Source organism: Chelonia mydas, chromosome 2, assembly GCF_015237465.2.
Source record: "Chelonia mydas isolate rCheMyd1 chromosome 2, rCheMyd1.pri.v2, whole genome shotgun sequence".
NCBI lineage: Eukaryota > Metazoa > Chordata > Testudines > Cheloniidae > Chelonia > Chelonia mydas.
Genome location: NC_057850.1, coordinates 63,899,280 through 63,927,208, shown reverse-complemented (window position 1 = coordinate 63,927,208; position 27,929 = coordinate 63,899,280). Strand labels below are relative to the sequence as shown.

At 40.7% G+C, this 27,929-nt stretch overlaps 1 protein-coding gene across 3 annotated transcripts in view; it reads right to left on the bottom strand.

The window, feature by feature from the left end:
* Positions 1–1,077: 1,077 nt before the first annotated feature.
* The window catches only part of CA8 (carbonic anhydrase 8), a 49,615-nt gene continuing 22,763 nt past the window's right edge, over positions 1,078–27,929 (bottom strand). The window contains exons 4-9 of one of the 3 annotated variants that reach the window (XM_007059462.4): positions 18,598–18,693; positions 14,712–14,774; positions 12,596–12,644; positions 10,617–10,729; positions 2,766–2,939; positions 1,078–2,356 (exon numbers count right to left, since the gene is read on the bottom strand). In XM_007059462.4, coding sequence (XP_007059524.3) covers positions 2,805–2,939; positions 10,617–10,729; positions 12,596–12,644; positions 14,712–14,774; positions 18,598–18,693 — 456 coding nt within the window. In that variant the 3' untranslated portion in view covers positions 1,078–2,356; positions 2,766–2,804. Of the gene's footprint in view, positions 2,357–2,765; positions 2,940–5,672; positions 5,843–10,616; positions 10,730–12,595; positions 12,645–14,711; positions 14,775–18,597; positions 18,694–27,929 lie in introns of those variants that run through there. The other 2 variants (XR_006288513.1, XM_037892566.2) reach the window with 2 other exon arrangements.

Here is a 27,929-nt window from a genome sequence, read left to right as displayed (position 1 = left end):
TTTCAGAGACCTGAATTACCTGCAATGGCCTTAGGGCATTATTCACTCACAGAGGAAAAAAATGTAGTTAAATATTGCTGTGATTTTCCTAAGTAATTTTTCTGCAGGAGACAAGTTGATTTGAATCACCCATTTCATGATTAAAGTGATGACATTTTGTGGCTGCAGAGGCCCATGTAATTGAGGTTTCAGTGGACTTAGGGATGTGTCCAAAAATTAAATATAGGAGTGTGGAAGCAATGCTGACAGAGAGACCAGTATTTAATTTTCACTGTTAAAATCTGTGCAGGTATGACATAGGTATGAAATACATGGTAAGTACTTACCTAGAAAATGTTTTTAAGGCTTGATTAAAACCCTCCACCAGAATGCTAGGCCACTGCACTAGCCTATTTAACAATTTATGTCATTCATATTATCTCTGTGTAAAGGATTACTACACTAAGAGAGACCATTTATAACCCATTGGTTTTAATGGCTCCATTTTCTGATCCTTTCAAGTTACCAATCTACCAAAGGGGCCATCTTCTGCCTGATCACTTGTTATGCCAATCAAGATTGGGAGCTGGAGCCCAAAATATAATCTCATAAAGATGAGGGATGAAATCCTGGTCCCACTGAAGTCAAGTGGGAGTTTTGCCATTGAATTAATCAGGCTAAGATTTCACACTCTGGCAGTATTCTGAAGTACTCTCCCTTCTATGTACACCAAACCAAACGGTGGCATTCTTTCAAGTGGGGTTCAATATGTGCTTGTTTTCTTTTTAACCAGTAGTTCTAAAGGGGCCAGAAGCTAAGGAAATTGTTGCTTTTATGTATTTGGATTCTTCCTGCAGAGCTGAACAGGTTATTGGATAACTGTGGACTAATTGCTCTTGTAGTATTTAGTTGAAGTTTATTTTGGTACAACACTCAGACACTCCAGGGCTAGAGAAGTTTTATAGATGATCTACTCATCCATTTGCCCAGGGTGAGAACGTTTCTTAGTGGTTGAGCAGAATGTCATTAGTTTTTCTATTTTGTTTGCAGTGTTGCTGTAGCTGTGTTGGTCCCAGGAGATTAGAGAGGCAAGGTGGGTGAGGTAATATCTTTTATTGAACCAACTTCTGTTGTTGAGAGAGACAAGATTTTGAGTTTACAGAGAGGTCTGCTTCAGGTATGGGAAAGGTACTCAGAGTGTCACAGCTAAATACAAATTGTTACGCATAACGTTAACACATGTTGCAAGAGACCATTCAAGGTGAAGTGGGCAGGTAACACCTCTGCAGTCATAGGACAAAGGAGGGTTGGTGGGTTACGGATTGTTGTAATGAGCCATAAACCCAATGTCTTTACTGAGTCCATGATTTTAAGGGTCTAACACAGTTATGAATTTAAGCTCCCAGACTCACCTTCTGAAGGTGTTATGCAGGTTTCCTTTGTGGCCTGAGAGGTCAGAGATGGAATGATCACTTTGTGAAAAGTGTTTGGCCATGGGTGATATGGTGTTTTTGTCTTTTATCATTTTTCTGTGTGAGTTCATTCAAGAAACATAGTGATTGTCTCATTTCACCCACATGGTTGGGGCATTTGATGCACTGGATGAGGTACATCATATTATTGTGACAGGAGTGTATAAGACCCATGGATCCTGAAATGTATGTTGTGCGGGGAGGATGTTGATCATTGTAGCTGTGGAGATATGTCTACTTATTTTGCATCATCAGTCATTACAGAGAGCAAGTGAGTAGCTTGTGCATCTGGAATGGTCCATTTTCTTGACAATGTTGGAGGGCTGTTAAATAATAATGTTGGTTACCAAGTTGGGGCCGATCCTATTGTCTGCATAGTAAGTTCTCTTTTATTCAGTGTTAGTATATCCCATCACTAGGCTGCTGTGTAGTACATTGATTATCTAAGTGTAATGAGGGTTGGTGACTTATGCTGGAATATTGAGGGATTTTTAAATGTAAGGTATGGGGAAACAGATTAACTGACGTGTGGGTAGTCAAGGTTCAAATGTGTATTTGCACCTATGCACGGGACCCAAAGTCATCTTTTACTTCTTGTTCTTCAAGCCAGTGGAAGCTAAACACATTACTGATGCAAGAAATAATCACACCTACTCTGATTAATGGAACAACAAATTAACATTAGCCATGAAAAGGCCAATTATTCAGCATCCTCTCTTCTGCATGCATTGGCTGTGCCAACTAAATGTGCAGCATTTGGAATAAAAGAGTAACATTTTAACAGAGGACAGAGGAGATCCAAATGAAACAACCCTCCTTTGAGATGACGTCATTTTCTTCCATCTTTATCAGTCTCAAGGAGTGGAGCTCTGTAACACTAAAATGACTCATTGGTGACTGGAGTCCTAAAAATACAAAACGTGAAAATCAACCAGTGCATCCATATCACTAGGAAAATCTCACTTGTCCTCAGGTTTAGCACACTTCTTATCACAGGAAACCAAATTGCTCTAACAGGGCCCAATCCAATGTTCACTGAAATCAAAGAATTTTAAAGAATTTCCAGTTGACTTTACTGAGTATTGGACAGAGCCTATATTGAACCTAATTATTACAAGGTGTTTGAGAGAGCAGATAAAGGCAAAACATATGGTGGTATCAGATGAAAAATTAAAATAATGCAAGGTTCAAAGTACATGGGTTACCCAAGGCATTTGTCTAAAAGCATTGTCTCCTAAACCACAATCTCTATTGTGAAAATTGTTTTAATAGACTTACTTCCCATTTTTGTTTTTCCGCTGAATTTTCACTTACCTAAATAAAGCTTTGTTTTCATTGTTGTTTTTTCTTCTGCTACTGGAATGCAGCCTTGATGACTCTGTCACTAAGTGGCTGAGTTGGTCTAAAGTTATCTCCTAATATCCCATCACAGCCTTCTAAAAGTTCTGCACCTTTAACATGTGTCCTCAGTCTTCGAAACTCTTCTATCTGAAAAAGTAAAGAAATGACATGCAGAATATTTTAGATATTTTGTTCACTGTGGGGCCAATGATCTATCCTTAACTCTAGTTGAATGTGTGGTTTTCAATGCCTAAATATCTAAGCACATATATTCTCATAATCAAGTAATTGTGGGTGGCTAAATTTATACACAAAAACTGCATTTGCTTGGGCAAAATGAGTAGCAGTTACAACTGATGTCAACCGATTCGATTGTGTGCATAATGTCCAAAGGGTTCTAGCTCAGACTACCGCTTGTTCTTGAAAAAGTGCTTGCCAAATACTTGGACATTCATACCTCTCAATGCAATTTTAGAAACTTCTTTTGAAAAATTAAATCAGTAGATTAAAAACTGAACATAACTGGGGGAGAAAATGCAGATTAGTGAATGTCTGTATTTTTTAAATTGTTGGTGTAACATGAATATGGTATTTTGAGCCAATTATTTTTAAAATAAGTGCCTACATTGTCACTGCAAAAAAATAATTGCACATGCAGAATATGTAGCTGTGTGGGCAAAACAAGAAAGTGTGCGCATATGGTTTTGAAAGCTAATCTCTGCATATCTTATCACCACTTTTTTTAGAGTATATATTCAGGGCCAACCTTTGGGGCGGATAATTGGTGCAGCCACCCTGAATGCCAACATTTGGGGGTGCCAAATGATCACATTCAGGGGTGCCAAATCCCTGGTGTGTTAGTTTTTTCTAATTGGTGTGTTTTGCTTGTGCATTTTGGGTTGGTGCAGGAGGGGCCACCGAAAACGTTTTCAGACAAATCACCTAAGGCCTGTCGTGCAGGTATTTCCCTATCTTGCATTTCATTCTATATCACCTCCTTTCGCCTTCCTCTGTAGCATGGGGCACGGGTCACTTGCTGGAGGATTCTCTGCTCCTTGAAGTCTTTAAACTACGATTAGGACTTCAATAGCACAGATATAGGTGTGAGGTTTTTGCAGGAGTGGTGGGTGAAATTCTGTGGCCTGCGTTATGCAGGAGGTCAGACTAGATGATCATAATGGTCCCTTCTGACCTAAATATCTATGAATCTATGCGTGCAATAACACAACAGACAGGGGGCCTCTTTCTGCTCTCACTTAGATGATGGTAAATCCGGGATAACTCCTTTAATAGCAGCATAAGTCCTCTGTGAAATCAGAAAAGGTGCCAGAGGGTGAGTTCATAGTGACATATCTTCATTTGTTAAGCATAAGACAAAAAGTAGAGTCCTGCAGCACTACTGAACCAGTCTGTGCATCTTGCTGCAACAGCACACTCTTTTTGACAGTTTGTTCTAAAATAGGATTTTAAATGAATGCAAATCACATGTATTTTAAACAGAAAAGAACATAAATAGTAGAAGGAAAGTAACAGGAAAGAGTGATCTGTTAAATAATTAAACTTCATAGAAGAATTACATCTCTTTTCTTTTCTTTGGCGTAATAACAAAATATAGAGGATAGATTCTCCCCACTCAGAGTATGGAAATCTCTATAATGATTCTCTCACAGAGACTCCATTGTGTGTAGAAAACCATTCGAAAACTGTGCCATTTTACATTGGCCTCTGTTTCTCTGCCCTAGCACCCAACTCCTCAGCAACCCAACTCCATTGCATCCCTAGACTGGAGCTCCACAGAAAAAGTGATGGCGCCTAGGATCATATCATCATTTCTAGGTAACATCTGTGAGGCCAGGGTGGGGTGGATGGTGGGTATTCCTACCATCCATTCATCCTCCTGAATGACTCTGTTTCCACACCCTCCTACAGCACAGATCCCCCAGCATGCCGAAAGGGCTCTGCCAGCCCCAAGGAGGGAAGGGTGTCACAGAGGACTCCTCTATGCATGTATAATAGAGACCAAGGGGTATGTAAATCTAACCCCAGATTTTTAGGAAAGTGAAGTGTTCCAAGATAGCTAGTGGTAGTTTCTAGAATCTTTGTAGCTGCTATATTGGCTGGGGACACAGTTTCCTATTGTAATTCAGAAGATAACCACGATCATTGTTATTTACTGCAAAAAAGTACAGAGCCGCTTCTTTTCATATTTATGTGTTTGATTTAATGGCTAGCTCTTCCCTGTAGCTGAGATTCTCTTTCCTCAGAGAGCAGCATGTTGTGCCTCTCATAGCTGAGATGTAAGGAAGACAGCTTGGTCTGAAAAGATGAAAGGAGGGAGGAATGGTGAGGCTCTTTTAGAATGCTTTTAAAGGCAGGGCTGTTGTATGAATTTAGCTGGAATACAGATGCCTATTCTTGAAGATTTTTTTTCTATTATTTCATGACCATTTAACTCGAACGGAAAATAAACACATCATAGGCCTGGAGACTGAAGAAGCCTGCAGAAGTCAAGTGCTGGTCGAAGCAGTGAGCGGCCTTTCTGAAGGTGGCCTCTTCCACCAGAGCTGAACTGAATCAATACTGGAATAATCTGAAATCACTAGTTTGGGAAGAAGCATTTCACAAGAGCACAGCTTTCATTTGATCTTTGGAGGCTTGTAGACTTCAAACAGAAACAAATCAAGCAGGAAAAGGCCTTTCTGTAAAGCCAATATTTTGGAATTACCCACTGCTGCAACTTCAAATGTGCTGCAGTATACGCCGGGCTGGATCACATACCTCCTGGAGGCTTTCCTCACAGAGCAGCTCCAACACCATTCAGTCAGGAGGGCAGGGTTCACCCCAGTCCCACAGACTGAGTTCTGGGGCCCTATCACAAACCTTTGATCTGCAGAGGGTCAGAGCCATCGCACTGAGACGCACTGTGCCTCTGAATCAGCTTTGGAGCCCCACTGTCTGCCTGCCCAATTCCTGGTAGCGTGGTTCCAGGCCAGACACACTGCATGGCTCTGCTAGTCATGGCTGTCCTCATGACCACGGAGGAAGTGGCTCTGTGGGAAAGATAATACAGGCCCAGGCTCTATTACCTTTCCCAGATAACTTCCACAGGGAAGAGAAGGGAAACTGTGTGACTCATTGGCCCTGCCCCACCCAAAGTGTAGTTTGCCACCCTCTGCCAACCTTCCTATGCCTCCCCCCTCCCACAGATACCACCATTTGAAACACACTCTGCAAGGCCCTACAGGGAAAAAGGATGTTTCAGTGAAGGTGACTCCTTTTCCCAGAACACCCATTCCACCTGGGAGTGGGGAGATCCAGGCACAGAGGGTTCCATCCATGTTCAGATCCAGGGTGCATGAGCTGATCTTTTGAATGGAATAAGAAGGCCCAATCCTGGTCCCACTAAAATCCATCCTAACACTCCCTTAGAATTCTACTGGGAACCAATTCAAGCCCAAAACATTAACTATGTAGAACCCTAAACCAGATTAAAGCTCTTTGCTGTATTATAAACACTGTGCAGAAACCGCTCGTCATTTATATCACAGCTAGTGACAAAACACCATTAGCTTCTATTTTTCAGAATTTTGCTTTAACATTTAGGTCAGTTTTTCTGATTTCAGACTTTAAATTTTGCTTTATTCATGGTTCCAATTAAATGGCTATTTTCTTCATAGCACAACACAAACCCAAGAATGTTTCCTCTGTGAAAATCAGCTTTGCTTGGAAAATGGACCCATTATCGTTTAGGTCGTTTTTTGTTTCCAGTTTTGCTTGAAAATTTCATGTACCTTAGTAACACTTTCTATGAAAACAGGCACTTTTTTGAGTGAACAAAATACTATGAATCTCCCATAGTTCTTTATTTTTCTGAACATATTTCCACACCACTCCAGCCACAACCATCTATTCCAGTGACTATTTATTTTCTTTAAAAATGATTCAGTACAAACGAGCTAGACAAAGGGGCTAGAGATCTAGCCACTCAATTCAAAACTAGCTAACTCTGACAGTGAGTATAGCGGAATGACAGCTGCTCACTGTATCACTGTTAGAAAGCCACATTCTGATTGGCTCAGAGGATGCAATTGTTCTGTGCTTCAGTGAACCACAAAACAAATTCTTCGTAAGTCCAGTTACAAAAACAAATTGTCCAGGAAAGTCTGAACAAGCTTTTCCCTATTTTTCCTTTCCTTTGGGAACATAATAAGAGGGAGAATACTATTCTTATTACAATGTTACATTTCTGTAGTACATAGGAATGTGCTCGGCGTCTCCCAAAACAAATTAAGACATTGTCCTTCCCATTGAAATAAAGGTAACATGAGAAGTGAGGGTCATAAACAGACAAGAGAAGGGAAGGGAGGAAGAAGGAGAAGGCTGCCACTAGGAGGGAGCAGTTATCCTGTAAAGGCTTGATCTTCTTCCTGTTGACATCAGTGACAAAAATCCAAGGGCCAGAGTGTGGACCCCTTGTTCTCACTGCTGAGCAGTTACTTGGCAAAAGCCATCCAGACTTCAGTAGGACTGCTTGTGAAAACAGCTGCACAGTCAGGCCCCAGGTGACTGCTGGGGGAGTAGGATCAGGCCTAAACATCCTGATAGTTCTGTTCCTTGTTTGTTCTTTTGTTACTCAGGTAATTAATAAGTTCTGATCTCAACTACCAAAGTGACAAATATGTACTGGACCTGATTCTTCTCTTATACTGGTGTAATCAGGAGTAACTCCACTGCGGTCAATGGAGTATAAAACTATCATAAGTAAGAGGAGAGTCAGGCCAACTGGTTAGAATCCTTATCAGCCACTCATAACTAACTCTAGATCAAACCAGTTTATACAAGAACTTCTCTACCGTCTTTGTGCCCATATTAAGCAAAAATATGATATGAGTCAGCAGTGTGCCCTTGTTGCCAAGAAGGCAATGGCATATTGGGCTGTATTACTAGGAGTATTGCCAGCAAATCGAAGGAAGTGATTATTCCCCTCTATTCAGCACTGGTGAGGCCACACCTGGAGTATTGCATCCAGCTTTGGTCCCCCCACTACAGAAGGGATGTGGACAAATTGGAGAGAATCCAGCGGAGGGCAATGGAAATGATTAGGGGGTTGGGGTACATGACTTATGAGGAGAGGCTGAGGTAACTAGGCTTATTTAGTCTGCAGAAGAGAAGAGTGAGGGGGGATTTGACAGCAGCCTTCAATTACCCGAAGGGGGGTTTCAAACAGGATGGAGCTAGACTATTCTCAGTGGTAGCAGATGACAGAACAAGAAGCAATGGTCTCAGATTGCAGTGGGGGAGGTCTAGGTTGAATAGTAGGAAACACTATTTCACTAGGACAGTGGTGAAGCACTGGAATGGGTTACCTAGCAAGGTGCTGGAATCTCCATCCTTAGAGGTTTTTAAGGCCTGCCTTGACAAAGCCTTGGCTGGGATGATTTAGTTGGTGTTGGTCCTGCTTTGAGCAGGGGATTAGACTAGATAACCTCCTGAGGTCTCTTCCAACCCTAATATTCTATGATTTTATGAAAATGAAAATGTGTTGGAATGTACAGGAAGGGGAGATCTAAACGTATGTTACATAAACTGTATAATCTTTTCCCATTATTTCTATTTTTCCTTCAGCATCACATTACGTTAAAATCATCTGTATTACCAGGTTAATAATAGGAACATAGGAATTGTTAAATCAAAACAGACCAATGGTCCAACCAGCGCAGTATCCTATGTTCCAATGGCAGTCCCCAAATGCATCAGAGGACTATATTCAAAAAGACCCTATAGCACACATGATTTTGTAATACTGCAGTATTGGGGGATATTCCTTTTCAATCCCAACAGACTGATCTTCTTAGTGCTGAAGCATGAGGATTGATAGTCTTATAATTTGTCTCCTCCCTTGTATAATTGCAGATGCCATTATTATTATTTGTATAAATGTCTGATCCAGTTATGAAAATTTAGGAAGCTAATTTCTTCAACAACATCCTGCGGAAGAAAGTTCTACAAATTAATGACAGGTTTCAGAGTAACAGCCGTGTTAGTCTGTATTCGCAAAAAGAAAAGGAGTACTTGTGGCACCTTAGAGACTAACCAATTTATTTGAGCATAAGCTTTCGTGAGCTACAGCTCACTTCATCAGATGCAGTATGCATTTGCAGTACGCAGTATGCAATTTCTGTGATGAAAAAAGAGATTTAGTAAACTTCTCTCCACAATAGCCCACAAAATCTATTAGCATTTTCAGTTGTGTGCATTGTGTTCAGGGCTTTGTATTTACATTCTAAAATATTTTATTGACTATCAGAAAATACAGAATATAGGCTAAAAATATCTAAGTAGTGTAAAGCAGAATGTCATTCAAGGCCTCAGTCTGATAGCCTCAGTATTATTTGATGCATCTGAAGAAGTGGTTTTTTGCCCACAAAAGCTTATGCCAAATAAATCTGTTAGTCTTTAAGGTGCCACCAGACTCCTCGTTGTTTTTGTGCATACAGACTAACACGGCTACCTCTCTGATACTTGAGTATTATTTGTTTACCTTCATATTTAAGATCTTTTACTTATCATATCATACTAGGATGGTTATAGCAGTTGACATAGATTAATACAGAGTATATTTTTCACAACAGTTATTCTGAGTCTATTGATACCAACAGATGTGCTTTCATTCAATCAGTGCTAAACTGTCATGAGACCTGCCCTTTCAGCAAGAACATAAGTGTCAGACTCATGATTAGATATTTTTAAGTTGCAGTCATTTAATTTAAAAAGCTTTCAGAGTAGCAGCCGTGTTAGTCTGTATCCTCAAAAAGAAAAGGAGGACTTGTGGCACCTTAGAAACTAACAAATTTATGTGAGCATAAGCTTTCGTGAGCTACAGCTCACTTCATCGGATGCATGCCTTTTAATTTAAAAAGTAGTTTACTGGGAGCTCGTGCCTTTATTCTATGATTCAATATGAATTATATTGTTGAATTAATTTCTCATATTAAAACAAACAGTGTCAACTTAAAATAAATTGCAAACAAACACATTTCTTTGTGTTACAAGTAACACCTTCGATTATTAAAAGTGAAAGAATTTTTAAAAATCCAGTTTGTCACTGTTTATGCTCTTTTGTCTCTGCTGTTTTGCCTTCTCTCAGCACGGACAATGAAAAATCAATGCATTCATATTCTATGTTATAGTTAGGTTCACCTTGCTCATTGCTGGTGTTCCTATGATTGGGTTTCAAACACTGCAGGGGAATATTTATGTGTTCAGCACCAACAGTTTCCGCTGGTATTTTTTATTTATGTTGCGCAGAAAAGTTTACATGTATTATAGAAGCATCTTTTTAAAAAAATGGGCCAAATTTATATTGACTGTTCATTTGCTAACTTTACTATGTAAGATTAAGAAAAGAGTAAGATAAATTAAATAGAGTGCAAAGCAATAGAGTTAACCCGCACTATTAACAATTTTCATTCTCCAGGACACAGTGTCTCCTAGTGTGTCCTTGTTCCCTTAACATCAAAAAGAAGTGATATTTGAAAGCTTTTGATTACAAAGGATTGAATTTCTTTTGCTCATTGATTTCTTGCTTTCACTTTAGCAAAGAATTATTTTAAATGCAGATGATAAATGATAACAAGATTTTTTCCATCTTTGACCTTTCCACGCATTCACTGACTAAAAAGGTTTAACATTGACTTGAAAAGCCATGTACAGATTTAATGAGATCTTCAAGGAAAACCGGATATAGCATCATGCTGTATATTTGCACGCTATAACCTTTAGCTCAGAACCATATTCTCAGGTCACTTTAAGCACAGTTATTACCTGCAGTTGGGATACAGTCAATGGATATCGAAATAATATCCAGGTAACATTTTCACTGCAAGGTGGGATGGTAAGGGAGCCCTCATATACCCAATAATCACGTAGAAGAGGATCTGAAATTAAAAAGAGTATTTAATGTTAATGTAGTAATTAAGGAGTTTCTATTCATATATACACAGATTTTATTATAATAATTTATACTTACTCTGTCCAAAAATCTAAAACTGCTAAAATCTACAGAAATGGCTATTATTATCCCTATATTACAAATGTGAAAAAGCAAGGTTCACAGAGCGTACGTCCTCAGTCACACAGCAAATATACGACTGAGTGGAAAACCGATTCCAGGTCTTTTGATTCCCTGGTCCTCTGCTCTAACCATTAGTACGTGCTGCCTCCTTTAGGACTAGACTGTGCCTAGCCCTGCCTGTATAAAAGGGAAGATGAAAGAATCAGTTCCTTTCTTGTAGCTTGGTCAGAGGAGATCAGACACAGTTTCAGGCTCTGATCCTGCAGGAAGCTCAGAGCTCTTTGCTAGATTGGGGTTTAAATTCTTGTGCTCCCACAGTGATAGGGCCAAGAGCTGCAACAGAAACCCCATGAGGAGGAGCAGCTATGACGAGGGCTGTAGTTATACACTCCCTCCATATCCACATGTGCACCTTGGTCATCATGAGGAAGAACACTTGCTGCACCCTGTAGAAGTGCCACTGTATGCATTCTCCTAGTTCTCCCGTCGGCCTTGCTCCACTGCAAACATTTTCACCCTCACCCAACATGCGCATGGGCTTAAAACCACAATCCAGTCTTTAATTTTAGGCAGAGCTGGTAGTCAAGGGTCCTGTGGAAAAAACCAGTATGTGAGCATGTAATTAAAGACTATATCATAACGCATATGCAACAGGGGGCTGAATTAAGGTTGCATTTGCAGCCTTAATTCTGGCATTTCCTATCTTTTCAGTACTTGACTTTCCAACCTTAAAAATGTTCTTTTAATGTAGTTTTTTGTCTGTAATGTGGAAAGAGACTGCCACAATGGCGTGGAATTTGGCATGGAGGCAGCCCTTACAATGGAAGCTTTGTTCTGGAGGAAACTGGTAGAACTGGTCAAAAAAGGGGTCACATTTTCATGACACCCTGCAATGCGGTTGGTTACACTTATTTGTCTTTGTTGGTCTAAGACTTATTTGCTGTGTGACTTTGGGCAAGTCACTTAACTTCTCTGTTACCCATGTGTGATGTACATTTCCTACCATTTGGGGCATATTTTCCGTTGACATCAAGCCCAACGGAGCTGTGGGGATTAATTATCAAACTTTGTACAGTAGTTGTTTAGAAAAACAGCTCTGTATAAGGAATTCTAATATCTACCCTCTGAAGCCTGGAGGAGGAGAGAGCACTGCACAAAGATAGCACACAACTTTCCCTCTAACCTGAGTCTAATGTCTCCCCCAGAGCCAGCAGGGATGGAAGATTATCAAGCTGGCTGGCCAGAGAGTAGTGGATGTTGCACAATCTTAAAGAATATACTGGCATCCACACTCCCCAGCTGGAATGCTCAGGAAAACACTGTACCTCCACATCACCCCAGGCTGGGTCTGTGCCTCTAGGGCACCAATGAAGCCACTGATGTATGCTGTCACTTCCTGTGCGTATCACAGTTGGCAGCTGCATGGCAGAGGCAGTAATCTTGAAAACAATGATTAGACACAATGAGAAATATAATGGGCACTCAATGGGTAAATTGCTGATAGCCAGACACTGTTCATCTCCACTGCTGGTCAATGGAGCACCCATGTCCTGATCTACAGAGAGTTTTGCTGGTAATTCAGCTGCATTAAGCTGTTCTCCAGGAGAGAATGAGTTGCAACAGGATTTTGTAAAGTGGCACAAGGTATTCAACTATTCAGAGCACAACATATGTAACAGTACATCTACACTAGTAAGTAAAGGTTTGCTGTATATGAAACAACACCTACCTGGTAATAAAGAGTTGGGATTAAAACAGGGTATTGTTTTGGACTTCCCCTGAAAAATCAATACAAATCCATCTCATCACCAGTTCTCATTAAAAAGATGTTGAAGGGAAAAAAAGAAGCCTTTGAAAGTTGTCATCACAGTAAGCCTTGAATTTCTGTCCCTGGCAACCACTGCTGACAGTCTCCATTGAATCATCATTACATTAGTCCTTGCAGCTATACAACCCCTTTATTTATTTATTTTATATTTTCTGTCCAAGGCTACCCAGCCCATTTTTGTAGATCTCTGCTACCTTAGTCTCTCCTTTTGGCACAGAGCCCCCTGTAAGGCCTTGATCCTGCAGCTCCTGCATTAGCTTCAGTGGGATTCCACATAGGTGAAGCAACGTGCCTACACGCAGGACTGGCCCCTAAGTGAGCTTTGTCCCAAGCAGCCTGTTTACTCCATTATTTCTAAGGGCCAAATTCTGCCCATAGATGCCTAATAGCAGATGGCCTTTGAGATCATGGATGACAACATGTGCATCCAAGCACAGAGTTCACCGCACAATTGAAATTGTCTTTGATTTTCAAAAGTGAATTTCAAAGCTTTGGGGTTTTTTGCAAAAAGATGCTTTACACCAACATCAACGCTTTATAAATGTAAAAATTACCAGTGAGTGTGGGGGGGAAGGGTTATTCCCTGGAGGAATATTTTGTTATATGTTGCATGTGGGTTTGTATTTAATAGCAGATGGCAGGATCTCTGCAGTGGCTGTCTTGCTCTAGGAAAGGGGAAGCATTTTAAGGAAGATCCTTTTAATTGTTCTTTGGTTACATTTGATTTAATTTTTATTTTAAATTGGAAGCACCTGGATATTATTTACAGGTGCGGTAAAATGAATTAACTAAAAATGCATTTTAAAACAAAGTGTTTGAAATTCAGTTCCCTCCTATCTTTACATGCCAAGTCCTGAGCATCTGGATTTGTATTTCCCACATCAAAATGCCTAACACAAATCCAATCCAAAGCCCATTGACTTCCACTGACTTCAGTGGGTTTGGATCAGGCCCACCGAGCAGGAAGTGTTGTGCTTCACTCCGTGACTTGTAAAGCTTGTAAGAAAAATGTGTAACATACCAATTCTAAGTATTAGCGAATATATTATCATAAATTTCTCATTAACCTCTTTTGATTAGGGCAAAGTTGGGTTGACATTGAAGATGTGATTTTGGGGGGTGACACTTTATAATATAAGACTATGTTGATGTGCTTAATGCAAATAAAATGTATGTATGCACAAAGAATGTATCATGCTGGCCCAGTGAATTCATGAGTAAGCATTCAGGATCTTCCTATTTTTATCTGTGCTACCAATAAAGTATAAATCGTTCTACACAATCTCTCTCTCTCTCTCTCTCACGCACACACACACACGTACACAAAAACACACAATAATAGTTTGTAGAAATGAATGCTACACCTGAGTACATGAGATATTGTTCAACTAAAACAAGATTTAAAATTCAGATTAATTAATAATAATACATAATTCCTAAAATTCCTATGCTTCAGTCTTTTCAGACCTATACATTTTCATACTTTTCATTCATCCATCTCAAAGCTCTTTATAAACCCAGATCCCCTGAATACCATTCCAATGCCATATCTAATTCATTGACTCTCTTAACAGGGTTCCACTATGCTATAGCCATATTGCAGTTGTGATTTTACCTGGGTGTTCGGTCTGCATATTCTGCTCTTGTATAACTTGAAACCTGGCAGGTTGGGGACTACTGATAATGGGGTTCTCTGAACATTCAGTACAGATCTTTCTTGGTGGTTGAGTTCACATTGACAAAGTATTGGTATCATTAAAAAAATCAATACTTGTGAACCGTTACTGGTATATGAGATTAAAACTTTCCCTGCAGTCAGAATAGGAAATAATTGTACTAATTGTGTCGGATTTATTGTTAAATGTTGACTTTTAATGGTGACCACTGTATTGTGGCTCCCACATGATATCTTAGCGCAAACATTTCTGACTTCTCTGCTTCAATTTATCTTCTTTGCCCATCCCCCATTCAGTCCATCTCTGTCAACTATTTCTGGTTCCCTCAGACAATTCCTCACCTTGTACTGGATGTCCTGGAGAATTTCAGTTACGACCTTTAGGCCTAAATGTTCCTTTCCTATCTGAAACATAACAAACAAACAAGCAAACCCAAAAATGAACTTCGCTGCTGTATTGTTTCTGAAAACCAAGAGAAAGGTCAACAAGTCTGGCCAATTCAGTGCTCGTTTGTAGTTAAGTTATACAACCTTGGATTAACCAACTATTCTGGTACATGGCAAATTCAAACAAGAGGTACTAATTCACATACAATAAAGTTATTGGCCTGAATGAAACTAGATTTAAGTAACTTTAAAACAGTAACAGAAACTGGCAGAATTTTTAAAAAAAAAAGTCAAAGTCAAGGTTGATAAGCCTGAACTCACCTTGTTTTGCCTCCACAGTGCAGCACATGCTTCACGTAAGGGTCAAAGTCATGCAGCATCGTGAGGTATAAATGCCCAGGCTACAATCTGTCCTTACACATTTTTGTTAGAAGAGTACGTAGAAGAGAACTTAGTACACAAGCATGACAGAAACCTTTGAGTTTGTTCCCATAGTATTGCATAGCTGAGGCTGTGTGCTCCACTCCTTATTGAGGATAACCTCTCATTGAAGCGAAGGAAAGTTTGCTTGGATGAGAAGTGCAGAATCATAGCTCACCCCTTTCTTCCCCAATCCCCCCATACACACCCACACCCTTTTTATACTCCAGGGGTGAAATCCTGGCCCCATTCAAGTCAATGGCAAAACGTTCCCATTGACTTCAATGGGGCCAGGATTTCACCCCAGACCTTTATTGAATGTCTTTGAGAAGCAGACAAAAGACACATGTAGAAAGAAATTTTTAAAATGAAAGATCCTGATTATTAATGTAGATTTAAAGTAGCCAGGTTGCATCGTAGAATCAGGGCCCATTTCTAACCTGAGCTATATATATATATATGCTCACACATATATGCACTCCTGCCATTGACTTCATCAAGAGCTGTATGCACATGTACATGGGCACAAATGCGCTCAGATAGTTTACAAAATGTCATTGTTTAAATGCAGTATGTTTCTGAACTAGGTACATAAGCACTAATAGAGCAGCATGGGCATATTTTTTAAAAAAACCTACGGAAGCAAAAAACTTCACTGCACACACAGTTCTCCCCCTCTGGAGAGGATGAGAGAAAGAATGAACCACTTATGACAGATGTTACTCACATTGCTTAATGCCTTATTGGAAGATCCTAAGATGGGGAGGGTCTATACAGAGTCTATCTAAGTCTATACAGAATAGTATAATAGATTTACAGTTTCCTAGGACCAAAAGGGACCATTGTGATCATCTAGTCAGACCTCCTGTATAACAAGGGCAATAGAATAAAACACGGGGAGCATTTTCAAAAGCACGTAAGTGATCTAGGAGCACAGGACCCTTGATTTTTAGTGGGACTCGTGCTCTCAAGTAGGTGATTTTGAAAATCCCTCCCTAAAAATCAGGAACTCATAAAACTTTCTGGGCTTGATTTTGATGTCACCTTGCATCATGATTTCAGCTGAGTTATTCCTAACTTACACCATGCATCGTGAGAGCAGAACAAGCCCCCGCGGTGTTTTTACATTCATAAGAATGTTGACAAGATTGAAAGAACTAAAATTTGACTTTTTTTCTAATCTGCCAAATGTTTATCAATGCCTGTGGATGGGAGGAACTGGAGTGCAGGGGGAACTTGCACCAAGGCAGGAATAGGTTATTTTAAAAATGCACCCAACACTTCCAACTGACTAGTGGTCTTGGGGGCGCTCGGGCATGTGTTTGCGCATATAGGTTTTTAGGAGGAAAAAAGTTTCAGTAGGAGTTAGAAACCTCCAAGAAGCGATTATAAACAGCAGGGGCTGAAAAAAAATCACTCTTTCTGCCTTTAACAGAAGTGAAAAGAAAATGTGACTTAATTTGTTTTCTCACTGGACCATTGATAAGTAGCATAAAGCAAATTATGATGTTTCTTTAGACAATTTTTAATTATGTAGAGCCTTTCTTGACTAATAAGAAAACATCATGGAATGCTTAAGGCAAGAGACAGAAGTAGAAAAAAAGATACTGGTTAAGTTTCAAAGATTTATTTAAGAATGGTATGTAACTTTGTAAGTGACTCCAAGGTTATCTCTGCTGGAATTAGAGGGTGACTTACATAAGCAGTTTTGACATAAGCCTGTAGGATAAGAAGTTGAGAGAACTGAGAATTTCTAGCATTACTGTTTAACAATTCTATCTCAACACTGAGACTGTAACCAATGTACCTTTACATTCAAACAGAGGTAAATCTCAGAGGTGCTCAGAAGCTCATTATGGAATATGACTAATTAACAGTACAACTGTGAAAGGGAATCCATTTGATCAAAACGTAAATCATAACTCTCTTCCTTGAACCTCCTTAAATGGAACTGTTCACTGCTTGTCATGACTAGGGCTATGTGAAATCAATGCTTTGGGTTCACAGGGGTTTTGGGTATCAAAACGGTTGGCTTTGTTCATAGGGTTCACAGCTCTTGAAGCCACTTCAGTGCCACTTAGAGTCAGGAGATCACATGAACCCACAATTAACTCCCAGGGTCATCAACAGGCCACACAGCCCCTTTATTTTTGACTTTTCAGGAAGGGCTGCCCTATGACCACCATCACCCAGCATCTCCCAGTCCAACGTCTCCGAAGAGGGAAAGTCTCTCCCCACCTTATGCTCCTATGCAGAGGCCACACTATGGTGGTGTCCTTGGGTCTAGCACAAACTCTCTACGGGGTCACCCCTATTGGCAGCACTGGCCTGTGCTAAAGTAAGTGGAGACTTATCCACACAACACTCCTCCTGTCCACGTATCTCCCAGGACCTGAATAACAGGACTGACCAAGACTGGAAGGGAGCAAACTTTAAGTGGACTTGGTCCCTGAGAGCTCTAGGAGGTGTTGTATCCCAGAGGCACACTACCTCCTTCTGTTCCCACTGGAGGGGTGTGATTCCACACCTGTCCCAGCAGAGACCTGTGTTGTACTGCCACCATTTACAGGTAGCACCATGCCGCAGTACACAACAGTTTAGGAGACGAAACTTCAGAATTTCCTTTTCCAATTGAAACTTCAGAGTGAATTGATGGAGCCTGGATGTAATAACCCAAGCAGAAGTCTGGCCAGAACGTCAGCGCTAACAGCCTATTTCATATTAAGAGTGCTGTGGGACTTTTAACGAGCAAAGAAGTGGTCAGCACTTCAGTTTTTATACAGCACCTGCAGCAGCACAGTGCCACCTAGCATGCTAGTGTTCAGCACTGACTGAGTGAGAAGGCACCTTCTGAATTTCCAACACCACTTCCTGCTGCCACCTAGGTGTTCTTTAAAGGTATGTCATCCAAGTACCTACCCAGCCCACCGCTGTTTAGCTTATATGCCATGACAAGGCTGCAGGACAAGACGGTTAGATGGCATGTTTTCCATTCTTTAGTTACATTATTTTAAATATGTTGCTTTTAATCAAATATCATTTTAGTTACCATATACACTGAAGATACATGTAGACAAACACTTGTTGTAATCACTGTTCTCTAAGCTGTGCGTGTGTGCACGTGCACACAGATCCTAAACCCCGCGCACACGGCGAAACACCTCATGCACAAAAATTTGCACAGAAGCACAAAAATTTGCACAGAAGCAATTTTTTACGCACACAGCCTGTCAAAAATTTGCACAGAAGAAATGTTTTGCACACACGGCCTGAGAAAACTTAGAGGGAACATTGGTTGTAATAGAATACAAGCAGCTGTCGATTTCTTTTGTTTTCTGAAATCACTAACAGTAGAAAGTAGAAGGGGACTCTTTTACAGGAGCCAAATGATAACATGTGATCACCACAGTAAAATATTTACCTGCACGAACAGAGCAATGATAGCTATACCGTGCTTCTTCCCCACTGCTTCATCAATACTGCTGTACCGTGTAGAGTTCCAGTGGATTAGATGGAGCTAAACAAAATGATACAGACAATGTCACCAGTAGGTAAAAGTTTCTGTGTACCTGAAAAACAGGAAGGTGATTTTAGCTAACAAAGCCAGCACATATTATAGAAGATGGAATCCCATGATGACCATTATAAATCCAGTAAGAAAGAAGGTACTGTTGATAGCCTCCCCTCCTATTTTAACCACAGAAAGGATGCCTTGCATTCAGCTCTCAAGTATTCATGACAAAGGCATGGATCAATGTGGGAGCAGTGCATTACAAATGGTGTACTCCCTCATTTTGGGGCACTGATATAAACTCTGCAAACTCAACCCATCGACATTACCTCTCACTGCCAGCTAGCTCTCTTCCAAACCTCAAATTTATATATGCCACATTAGAGTATGGCTGTGGACATGGATTTTCGTAAAGTTCATTTAATTGGCTGGCTGTGCCTTCTTGATAGTACATGTCTCATGAACTACCACTGCAATGGTGAACCGCTGGGACCTCATCACTGAACAACAATCCCTCCTCCGCCCCATGCTCATTGAACAATGGGTTGGGAAAAGGTTAAATGGGGAAAAGGTAAACACAGGCAGCATGGCTGGGGAGAAGTGGAGACAGGCAGCTTGCAGATGCGAGAGATGAAGGTATTGGTGGATAATAAGTGTGTATTACGCTGCCTTTTTTCCCCCAAAGTGCCAGTAAAAGCTTGGGAAATTAGGGCTTGAATTAGTTGCTGCACATGTAAACAGGAAGCAATAGTCACTGGCTGGTAAAAGGGAGGTCTTATTCTGGCAAACTGGTACAGCTGCCCAGCAAGCATTGGGAATCCCTGTCACAGAAGCAATCTGTTAATGAAAAGAAAGAAAGGGGAAGACTGACAGCTTTATATAGTCAATGGCAATATGCATTTCAAACAGCTGACTGTTTCCAGCACTAATGATAACATGTTATCTCCTTGGCTGTGGCCCATAGCATTGCAGAGGTTTCCCCCACTCAAGCATGTTTGCTTTTAAGTTTATCTAGGAGCAGCCCTGGCACATTCCATGAAGATAAAACAGCTACAAAAAACTAAATTTAATTCCCTGTTGTAAAATCGAGTGATCGATATTTTGCACTGTTACGTGTCTGAGGAGTGAAAATGTCACCTGTTTATCTAGCATTTTTCCCAGTTTCTCAAAAAATAGTCTTTAAAATAGAGTTTTTGTCTGTCTTACTATTTCTGCCTGGCACCCCCAAGCAGGGATGACTGCTCTCCACTCCCAGAGAGTTTGCTTAGATTGCTGAGCATCTCCCATGATCAGGCCCTCAGACTGCTGCCTCATCCCTTATTTCAGCTCAGATAGAAACCAAACATACAAATCTGATTATCATTCTTTCAGAAACATTCAATAAAGAATCTTTAAATGTACTGTTTAAAATTAGCATATTAGATCATTTTGTTCATTCTGAACACAAATATTTGACATGATAAAGAAAACTCCAAGCTAAGTTTCGTTAGAAAGTCCAGTTGCATCTAGCAGTGCTAATATAAAAGGTACTTACCCATAGCTACAGAAGTTACAGGCAAATAAATTACCAGCTAAAACAAGACACAGAACTAAGCTGTGTCCCTCTACGTCCTGCATTCATAAAGCCTTACTTGGAACCAAATCAGTGTGAAGGAGCAAATCATCTTGTTTAAGTTTACTATTTAAATGTGTCCTTTTGTAACTTTGTTTTTTTCATAAGTTTGAAACTTTCACAAAATGACCTTTATTTCCATTTTCACTTTTTAATATTAAATGATTCTATAAAAAGCAAAACAAAAGATCAAATAAGGACAATTTAGTTACTAATACTGTCTCTAGGAAAAAGTTGAACTAATACAACCCAATGAGTTTAGAAGGCAGACTATTTGTCCAAAATGCTACATTATTTGATTAGACTGGAATTTGCAGATATTACATTAGCCACTAGAGGGGGCTCACGCAGTCTCATGAACATAACAAACCTTGAAATTAAGAAGGAAAAATCTACTTCCTACAAACAGGTCTGTACAGACACCCAAAAAAGAACAACATTCCAGTGACTGTAATTGTGATGGTAATGTCCTTGGTACTGCAGAAAACAATACCCCATATCACTGCTATTAATTTTATTTTAAATGTCAGCGTAAACCTTTCTTTCTGTGACTGTAACAATGGTCTTGAACGTTTAGAGAGCCCATTACTCTGACTAAGTCAACAGGCAGATCTGAGCTAAAGCCACCATGACATTCAGTGTGTTGTTACGTTCAAAGAGGTAACATTTGTAATCTGACTTTTTTTGCATTCCGACAGCAACGTTGCAACATGTTGTTTTCTGAAGTTCTAAAAGGAAAATGCATGACTTGAGATTTTCCTCAATGAGGGGGAAGAATGTACAAGCCCCATATAGCACAACATCAGCATCCTTTACTTGTTGAGAGGCAGACTGGCCTAGTAGCTAGGGCCCTAGACTGGGGTATAGGAGACCTGGATTCTATTTCTGAAGCTGACCTGCTGTGTACTGGGGAGCAAATTACTTCACTTCTCTGTGCCTTCCCCACTGTGTCTCGCCTATCTATTTAAACTGTAAGCTCTTCAGGGCAGAGACTGTCTACTACGAGTTTGTACATTGTCTAGTACAATGGGGCCCCAATCTCGGTGTAACAAGACTGATAACTGTAGCTCTGTTATTAAGAAAATCATTAGTGGTCAAATTTTGCTGTGGCCAGTCTACAAGGAGGAGCAGAAATACTGTGAAGTGCGTCCTGTGCAACAGAAGCCCTGGTGGGGATTTGTGCTGTGAAGTGCACCTTGCTGCTGCAGTGACCTGGTGGAGATCAGGATGATTATGGTCCACATCAGAGGAGGACAAGTGCTCTTGTGTTCTTGTAGCTGTGGAGCTCTGTAGTGGATATCCACATCCACAGACCATTTTTGTGGATCATGGATCAGATGAGGATACAAATTTTGTATCTGCGCAGGACTCTATGTATCTGGTTCTGTCCCTTGGCTTCAGAGGGTTGCTTGAGCCACCTTGTGGGTGCAGAAATGAAGCACTGAGATGACAGTTACTACTAGGAGATAAAAATGGATGCAGATGGGGAATAAGAGAGGGGCAGAATAGGATGGGTTGAATTAAAAGACTCCTGAATTTAACTGTGATGAGAGATGGGCGCATATGAGCATTAGTTAGGGACAGATTGTGCCTGGTTTTTGCATGTGCAAGGAGCCTTCCCTCCCTCACGCGCCAGCTACAGTGGGAGGCTCTGCATTCTCCTGAGCACATGCGCTATTCTCTGCTAGTGACCACTACATAGCTGAGAGTGGCAGGAAAAATATGGGGGCACAGTGCCACCCCCTCAGGTAAACACACAGTGCATGCTCCTAATGGGGTTACAGTGAGAATGCTCCCAGTGCCTACTGGAAGAGATCCAGGAGACATTGTGCATGGCACTTCACAGACAAGAAGGAGACAAAGGCCTTGTCCTCAGGAGTTTACAGTCTGAATTAGACAGGCAACATAATGAGAAATGACCACAAATCATACTATAAGAACGACCCCATGCCTTACTGCATTCGCTCTAGCACTGATGACTTTATACATGCACATTTAAACAAATAAACCGATGGATAGCTTCATTAAAAAACTAATCAAGCTAATTCTCCTCCAGGAGGGGAGGAAGAAAGAGAGTTCAAAACTGTACCTCTTCATTCTAGTCTTATATACTTGGGAATCACTCAGAGGCTAAATTGATGGAGGCCACATAAGTAAATAGATAGGTACACCAAGGGAGAACCAAGAAAGGGAGACATCAGAAAACAAGTGGAAAAACAATTCTGCTCTTAGGAAAGCATTGTTTTCAAACTACCAATTATTTTTTACTCTTTGTGTGTGTGTGTGTGTGTGTTTGTGTGTGTGTGTTCTTTTGTTTGTTAGTTGTTTTATTTGTAATATGGTTAGGCATACAAAAGTCAGGTAACAACATGAGATACAAAAATAAAAACAACTACTGATGGCAAAAAAAAGAAAACCCATCTACCAACAAAGATTATACAATTTGAACTCTGAGGATTACATTCCCCAATTGATAGAACATACAATTCCTGTTAATATTCATGGGAGTTGGATGTCCACTTGAAGAACTGATCCCAACACTTCTGAAGATTTTTATAATACAAATATATGATGCCTTTGTAACTGTACATTTCATAGCTTCACTTTCCATCCAACATGCAGCAATTTATATTCACTATTCTGAGAGTGATGCTAACATTTTGATCCTTACCAGACTAATGCACAATATTCTGCTAACCTTCATTTTACACTAATGTGAGGCAGTCATATAAAGAGCACATATTGGTGATACCCCAAACTGATATGACTATAACCACAGATCTGGTAAAATAATAGACTAAAATCACTAGACTGTACTGGCAGTTTATCATTATGTGGTTTTAAAGCATCCATCATTCAGAGGAGAAACAAGCTGAGACTGTCAGTACAACAGGAAAGGTTCTGTACAATTTACTCCGCTAAAGTTTTGATTTTCACTGGTTATGATGTTTTTATTGAGCCAAAAAGAGTCAGCTACTCTGCCATTCGGATGCACAATGAGAAGTATTTTCACAAACTATTTATAAAACTAGGAAAAGATCCTTAGCTGTCAAAGAAGAACTTATTTTCCTTGGAGGAGAAAATAATAATTCAGAGGATTTTATTGTAGCTGGATGAGTGGCAAGTTAGTAGCGAGTTCCTTTCAAAGTGAACTGAAACTTTAAAAATGGTAAATAAATAACACTGCACTGATGAAATTGACTTGTTCTGCCATCAGTTAAAGAGAAGTTTCTTCTTAAGTATCTAAGAAACTCAGATACTAGATTGAGCCTAGGAGAAATATTTCTTTCTGTAGGGGCCATATCCTAAGGACCTTACTTAGTTTTTGCTCCATCCTTCCTTAAGCCAAACACGCACTGATCTCAGTCCTTATGGCTTTACTCAGACAAAATACCCTCTGACATTAACTTGAGGTTTGCATCAGTAAGTAAGGACTGAATACAAACTCAGTAAGGACCTGAGCTTCAGGCCCTATGTTAATAATGTACCTGCGACTTTAGAATGATTGACCAACCCTGATTTAGGAAACCATGCTTTTCTGTTTCCAGGCCACCAGAGCAAGATCTTTTATGTCTGAATGAAAAGATGGGGCCCTAGGGTGCTGGAGCCTGACATGGAATCAGAGGCATTCTCAGTACTGCTGATAGGTTTATTAGTTCTGGCAGTCAGCTTCTCTCCATAACAAACAGAGTCACAGAATCTTGTAAAAGTTCACTCCTGACTAGGTCAATGGCTGTTCTATGCAGCTCAAAGGGGTCATGAATTCACAGAGAACAAAAGCGATCAGTTAAGCTCTGATGTCAGCCAGTCTTTTTCTTACACATCGAGAAACCTAGTCAGGAAGTGCTATATCAGGTACCTGGCTGCAGACATCCAGCAGTGCAAACTCTGGATTGCAATGTTACCTAGTCTTCTAAGCTATGTCTGACTTGACTCACTATTAGCCCTGTCCTTTACTGCCACATTCCCATATCCAGCTGTCATCTGAGTGACAGACCCCTCCTGAGATGCTGTATGGAAAAGCTCCCTATGAAATAAATCACAGCTCATTATTTATGATGACACATCTGATTAACAGTACAGATTGGTGTAGGACCTTTGAGATCTGGGCTCAGTGGTTGTGGTGGACAAATGGGAGCCAGTTACCTACTAGGGTGAGTTGGTCTGTTTCCCTTCTGAGGAAGGGAACGGGCTCACACTTGGGAGGAAGAGTCTGTTTGGGAAGAGGAGGCTGAGCAAGCCATCTGTCTAGGCAGACAGGCACACAAAGGTTTGGTGGATCTAAACCCCATTTAGCCTTAATCCAGCCCTGACTACAAGTATGTTATACATTTACACAATAGGGAATAATTTGCCCAGTTTTTCTACATTAAAAAGTATTTTATATATATATATATATATATTTTACTTTCTTTAACTGTTATAAGAGGAATTATGAAATCCTCATTTAGTATTTGGACAAACATAAAGAACCATTCCTTCTGCACTAATCAAATGACAGTTTTAATAGTAAACTAAGCAGCTGGGACTGGAAAGGCAATTACAGGCCAGCTCATGCTCCCTCAAAGGCAAACATCTATTGACTTCAGTGGCAGCAGGACTGGGCCCTGACAGAAAAAGTCTGCACAAGGCAACAGCACATTGGTTGAGAGAACAGAATGCAGCATGAAGCACCTGCACAACCTGGCTGTAGCCACTTCCCCCAGTCCAGCTAGCAGCCATGGCCCATGGCACCCCTTTAACATGGTGATGTGGTCCTGAGGATTAGCTCTGCTCATGAGCCTCCCAGTTGTGCTCTTCCCACACTGAGCTCTTCTCCACACTTCTGTGAAGAATATGGCTGGGGATTTAAACTTCACAGTTGTGACACTCTGTGCCTTGGGGGAACCCCTGCATCTCCATGTTCATCCTTATAAAATGGTTGTGTGGTATCCAATGCAAAGTTTGTCCTGTCTTCGGAAGGCTTATGATGCACTGAGCATTGTTGTTATAGTAATGTTATAGGTTTTAATTTCATGTATATAGTTATGAGGCTGAAAATGTGTCCTTGTGGTTTAAAACAAGCCCAGGCAAAACTCTCCAGAAACAGAGGGGCAGTTCACACCTCATCAGGGCGTGTATGGGAAAAACCCAGCCCAGCCTCACAGGAACAAAGGACACTAGAATAGGCAGCAACAAAGGATCTGTTGGACTCTTGAGTGAGTTATCCCCCTTCCCTTGGTCAGTCAGGGACTATGATGAGGTAATGCTCACCTGACCCTGAAGGGGTGGGGGGGACAAAGCCAAGAGGGAAGAAAGAACATGATAAAAGGGAGAAATGTTTGCCATGTTCCTCCTCTCTCTTCCACCTCCATCTACAGACATAATCACCAAGTGACTGAAGCGCGGATCAAAGGGGAGAGCCTGGCTGAAGGGCAACAGCCAGCCTGTGGTGAGAAGCATCTAAGTTTGTAAGGGCACTGAAAGTTTTAAGATCAGCTTAGAATGCGTTTTGCTTTTATTTCATTTGACGAAATCCGACTTGCTGTGCTTTGACTTATAATCACTTAAAATCTTAAAATCTTTTGTAGTTAATAAATGTGTTTGTTTATTCTACTTGAAGCAGTGTGATGGTTTGAAGCGTGTCAGAGACTCCCCGTGGGATAACAAGCCTGGTACATATCAATTTCTTTGTTAAATTGACGAACTCATATAAGCTTGCAGCATCCAGCGAACATAACTGGACACTGCAAGACAGTGGTTCCTAGGGTTGTGTCTGGGACTGGAGATACTGACTAGTGTCATCTGATTGCACAATCCAAGCAGTTTACATGACAGAGGGTGTGCAGGAACAGCCCCGGAGTGGGGGTTCTCACAGCAGAGCAGGGTAAGGCTGGCTCCCAGAGCCAAGGATTGGAGTGACCTAACAGATCACTGGTCCAGATAACATCAGGGGAACATCACAACAGTATGTTGTGGATTCCCTCTATATATCCGCTCCACTATTTGTTCCCCACAGGAAGGCAGACATATGGCATGCCCATTGTTGGATTTTGGGGGAGGGGCAGGGAGGATCTAAAAATGCGGGACAAGAATGAGGATCATAGTGAGCAGATATGTACAATAATATGCTGCCATTGCCGAAGAATAATTTTTCAGATGTATCTAAGTTAGAAAAACATTTTGTTGCTACTGTAACTTCACTATGATTACTGAGCATGTGCTATTTTTGTAATCAGCTATTCATTTTCTTCCATTGCCTGAATTCTTACTCTCATTGGCTAATTATTACAAAGACTCCCTTCTTTTATGCAAGCAATGTCAAATGTAAATTAATCCTTGGGAGCCTGTTTGTTTCTCTGTCAGAACTAGGTTACACAGAAATTTCCCATTAGCTGTGCAACTAGGTACTGTAATCTCTGGAACAGTTTGTTTAGGCCAGTATTGTTGTCAGCTAAGCATGTTTCTAAAGGTTTAAGACAAAGACTGTCCCTATTAGTTGAGTGTGTCTCTCAAGCTCAAGAGATTCCAAGGTTCTGTTTGGGTGAGCTAAGCATCACAGAGCTTATCAAGAGGGGTATCCAAATGTATCCTATCCAAACCTGATTTCACTCTGGTTTTAAATATTGTATGAATACTGTGGAATGGCCCTCTCAGAGGAAGTGCAATGGAGTAGAAGTTACAGCTGCTAGGATCAGCATTAACTTCCAGACAGATATCTGCATGAATAGCAACCCAGTTCAGAGGGAAGCCTGCCACCAACAATGACTACTGCCCAGCCACCTCTTTGAATTTCCCTCCTCCAAATTGCTGAGCTCCTCCAATGTGTGGCATGGCTACAGAGGAGCCTCTTCTGGGTCCCAAAATAGAGGGTAACTCCTGAGCTTTTCCACCTTGTTGTAGTCTTCCTTGCTCTCCTTCACATTTCACATCTGAGGCATCAGAGGGCATGTTCTAATTTAGGTTGCACCAGAAGAAAGGCAGAGAAATCCAATATAGGCATCCCAGTGCAAAGGGTTACATATAGATGAGTGCATCATTACACATAAAGACTACAAATGCCTCTGTACCAATGCAGGAAGCTTGAAAACACAAATAGGTTGGCTTTCATGTACTGGTTAGATGAGAATGAACTGCATTATACCATGATTTCTGGCTGCAATTTATACTGGTTTTGGTAGAAGAAGAAGAGAAGTATTACTACGTATTAAAGAATCTATGGGATATAGACAGAGTGTCTTAGGAAGAATAGGTTTTCTGTGTAGAGAAGAATACTTATGAGGTAGATTCAGCAGGAATACAAATCTGAGTTTATTAAAATTAGGATGCACATGGGGCTCTCAATCAGAACAAAGATGAAGTCAAAGGGAACAACTATGGGGGAAAGCAAAAGCCGTGGTAAGCCATCATCATCCTTTCCCTTGACCTTGGGGCTGAACCTGCCCTGGACATAAATTAGAGCATCCTAAGGGCTGCTCTAACTTATACTAGCCAGTAGAGTCCTCTAGAGCAGTGTTTCTCAACAACTGATCCATGGACCGGCACCAGCCCCTGAGGTCTCCCTGGCACAGTTTAGGAAGGCAACAAGCCAGTCCCTGGTATCAAAAAGGTGGAGGAACACTGCCCTAAAGGATGTTCCACGGGTTCAGGT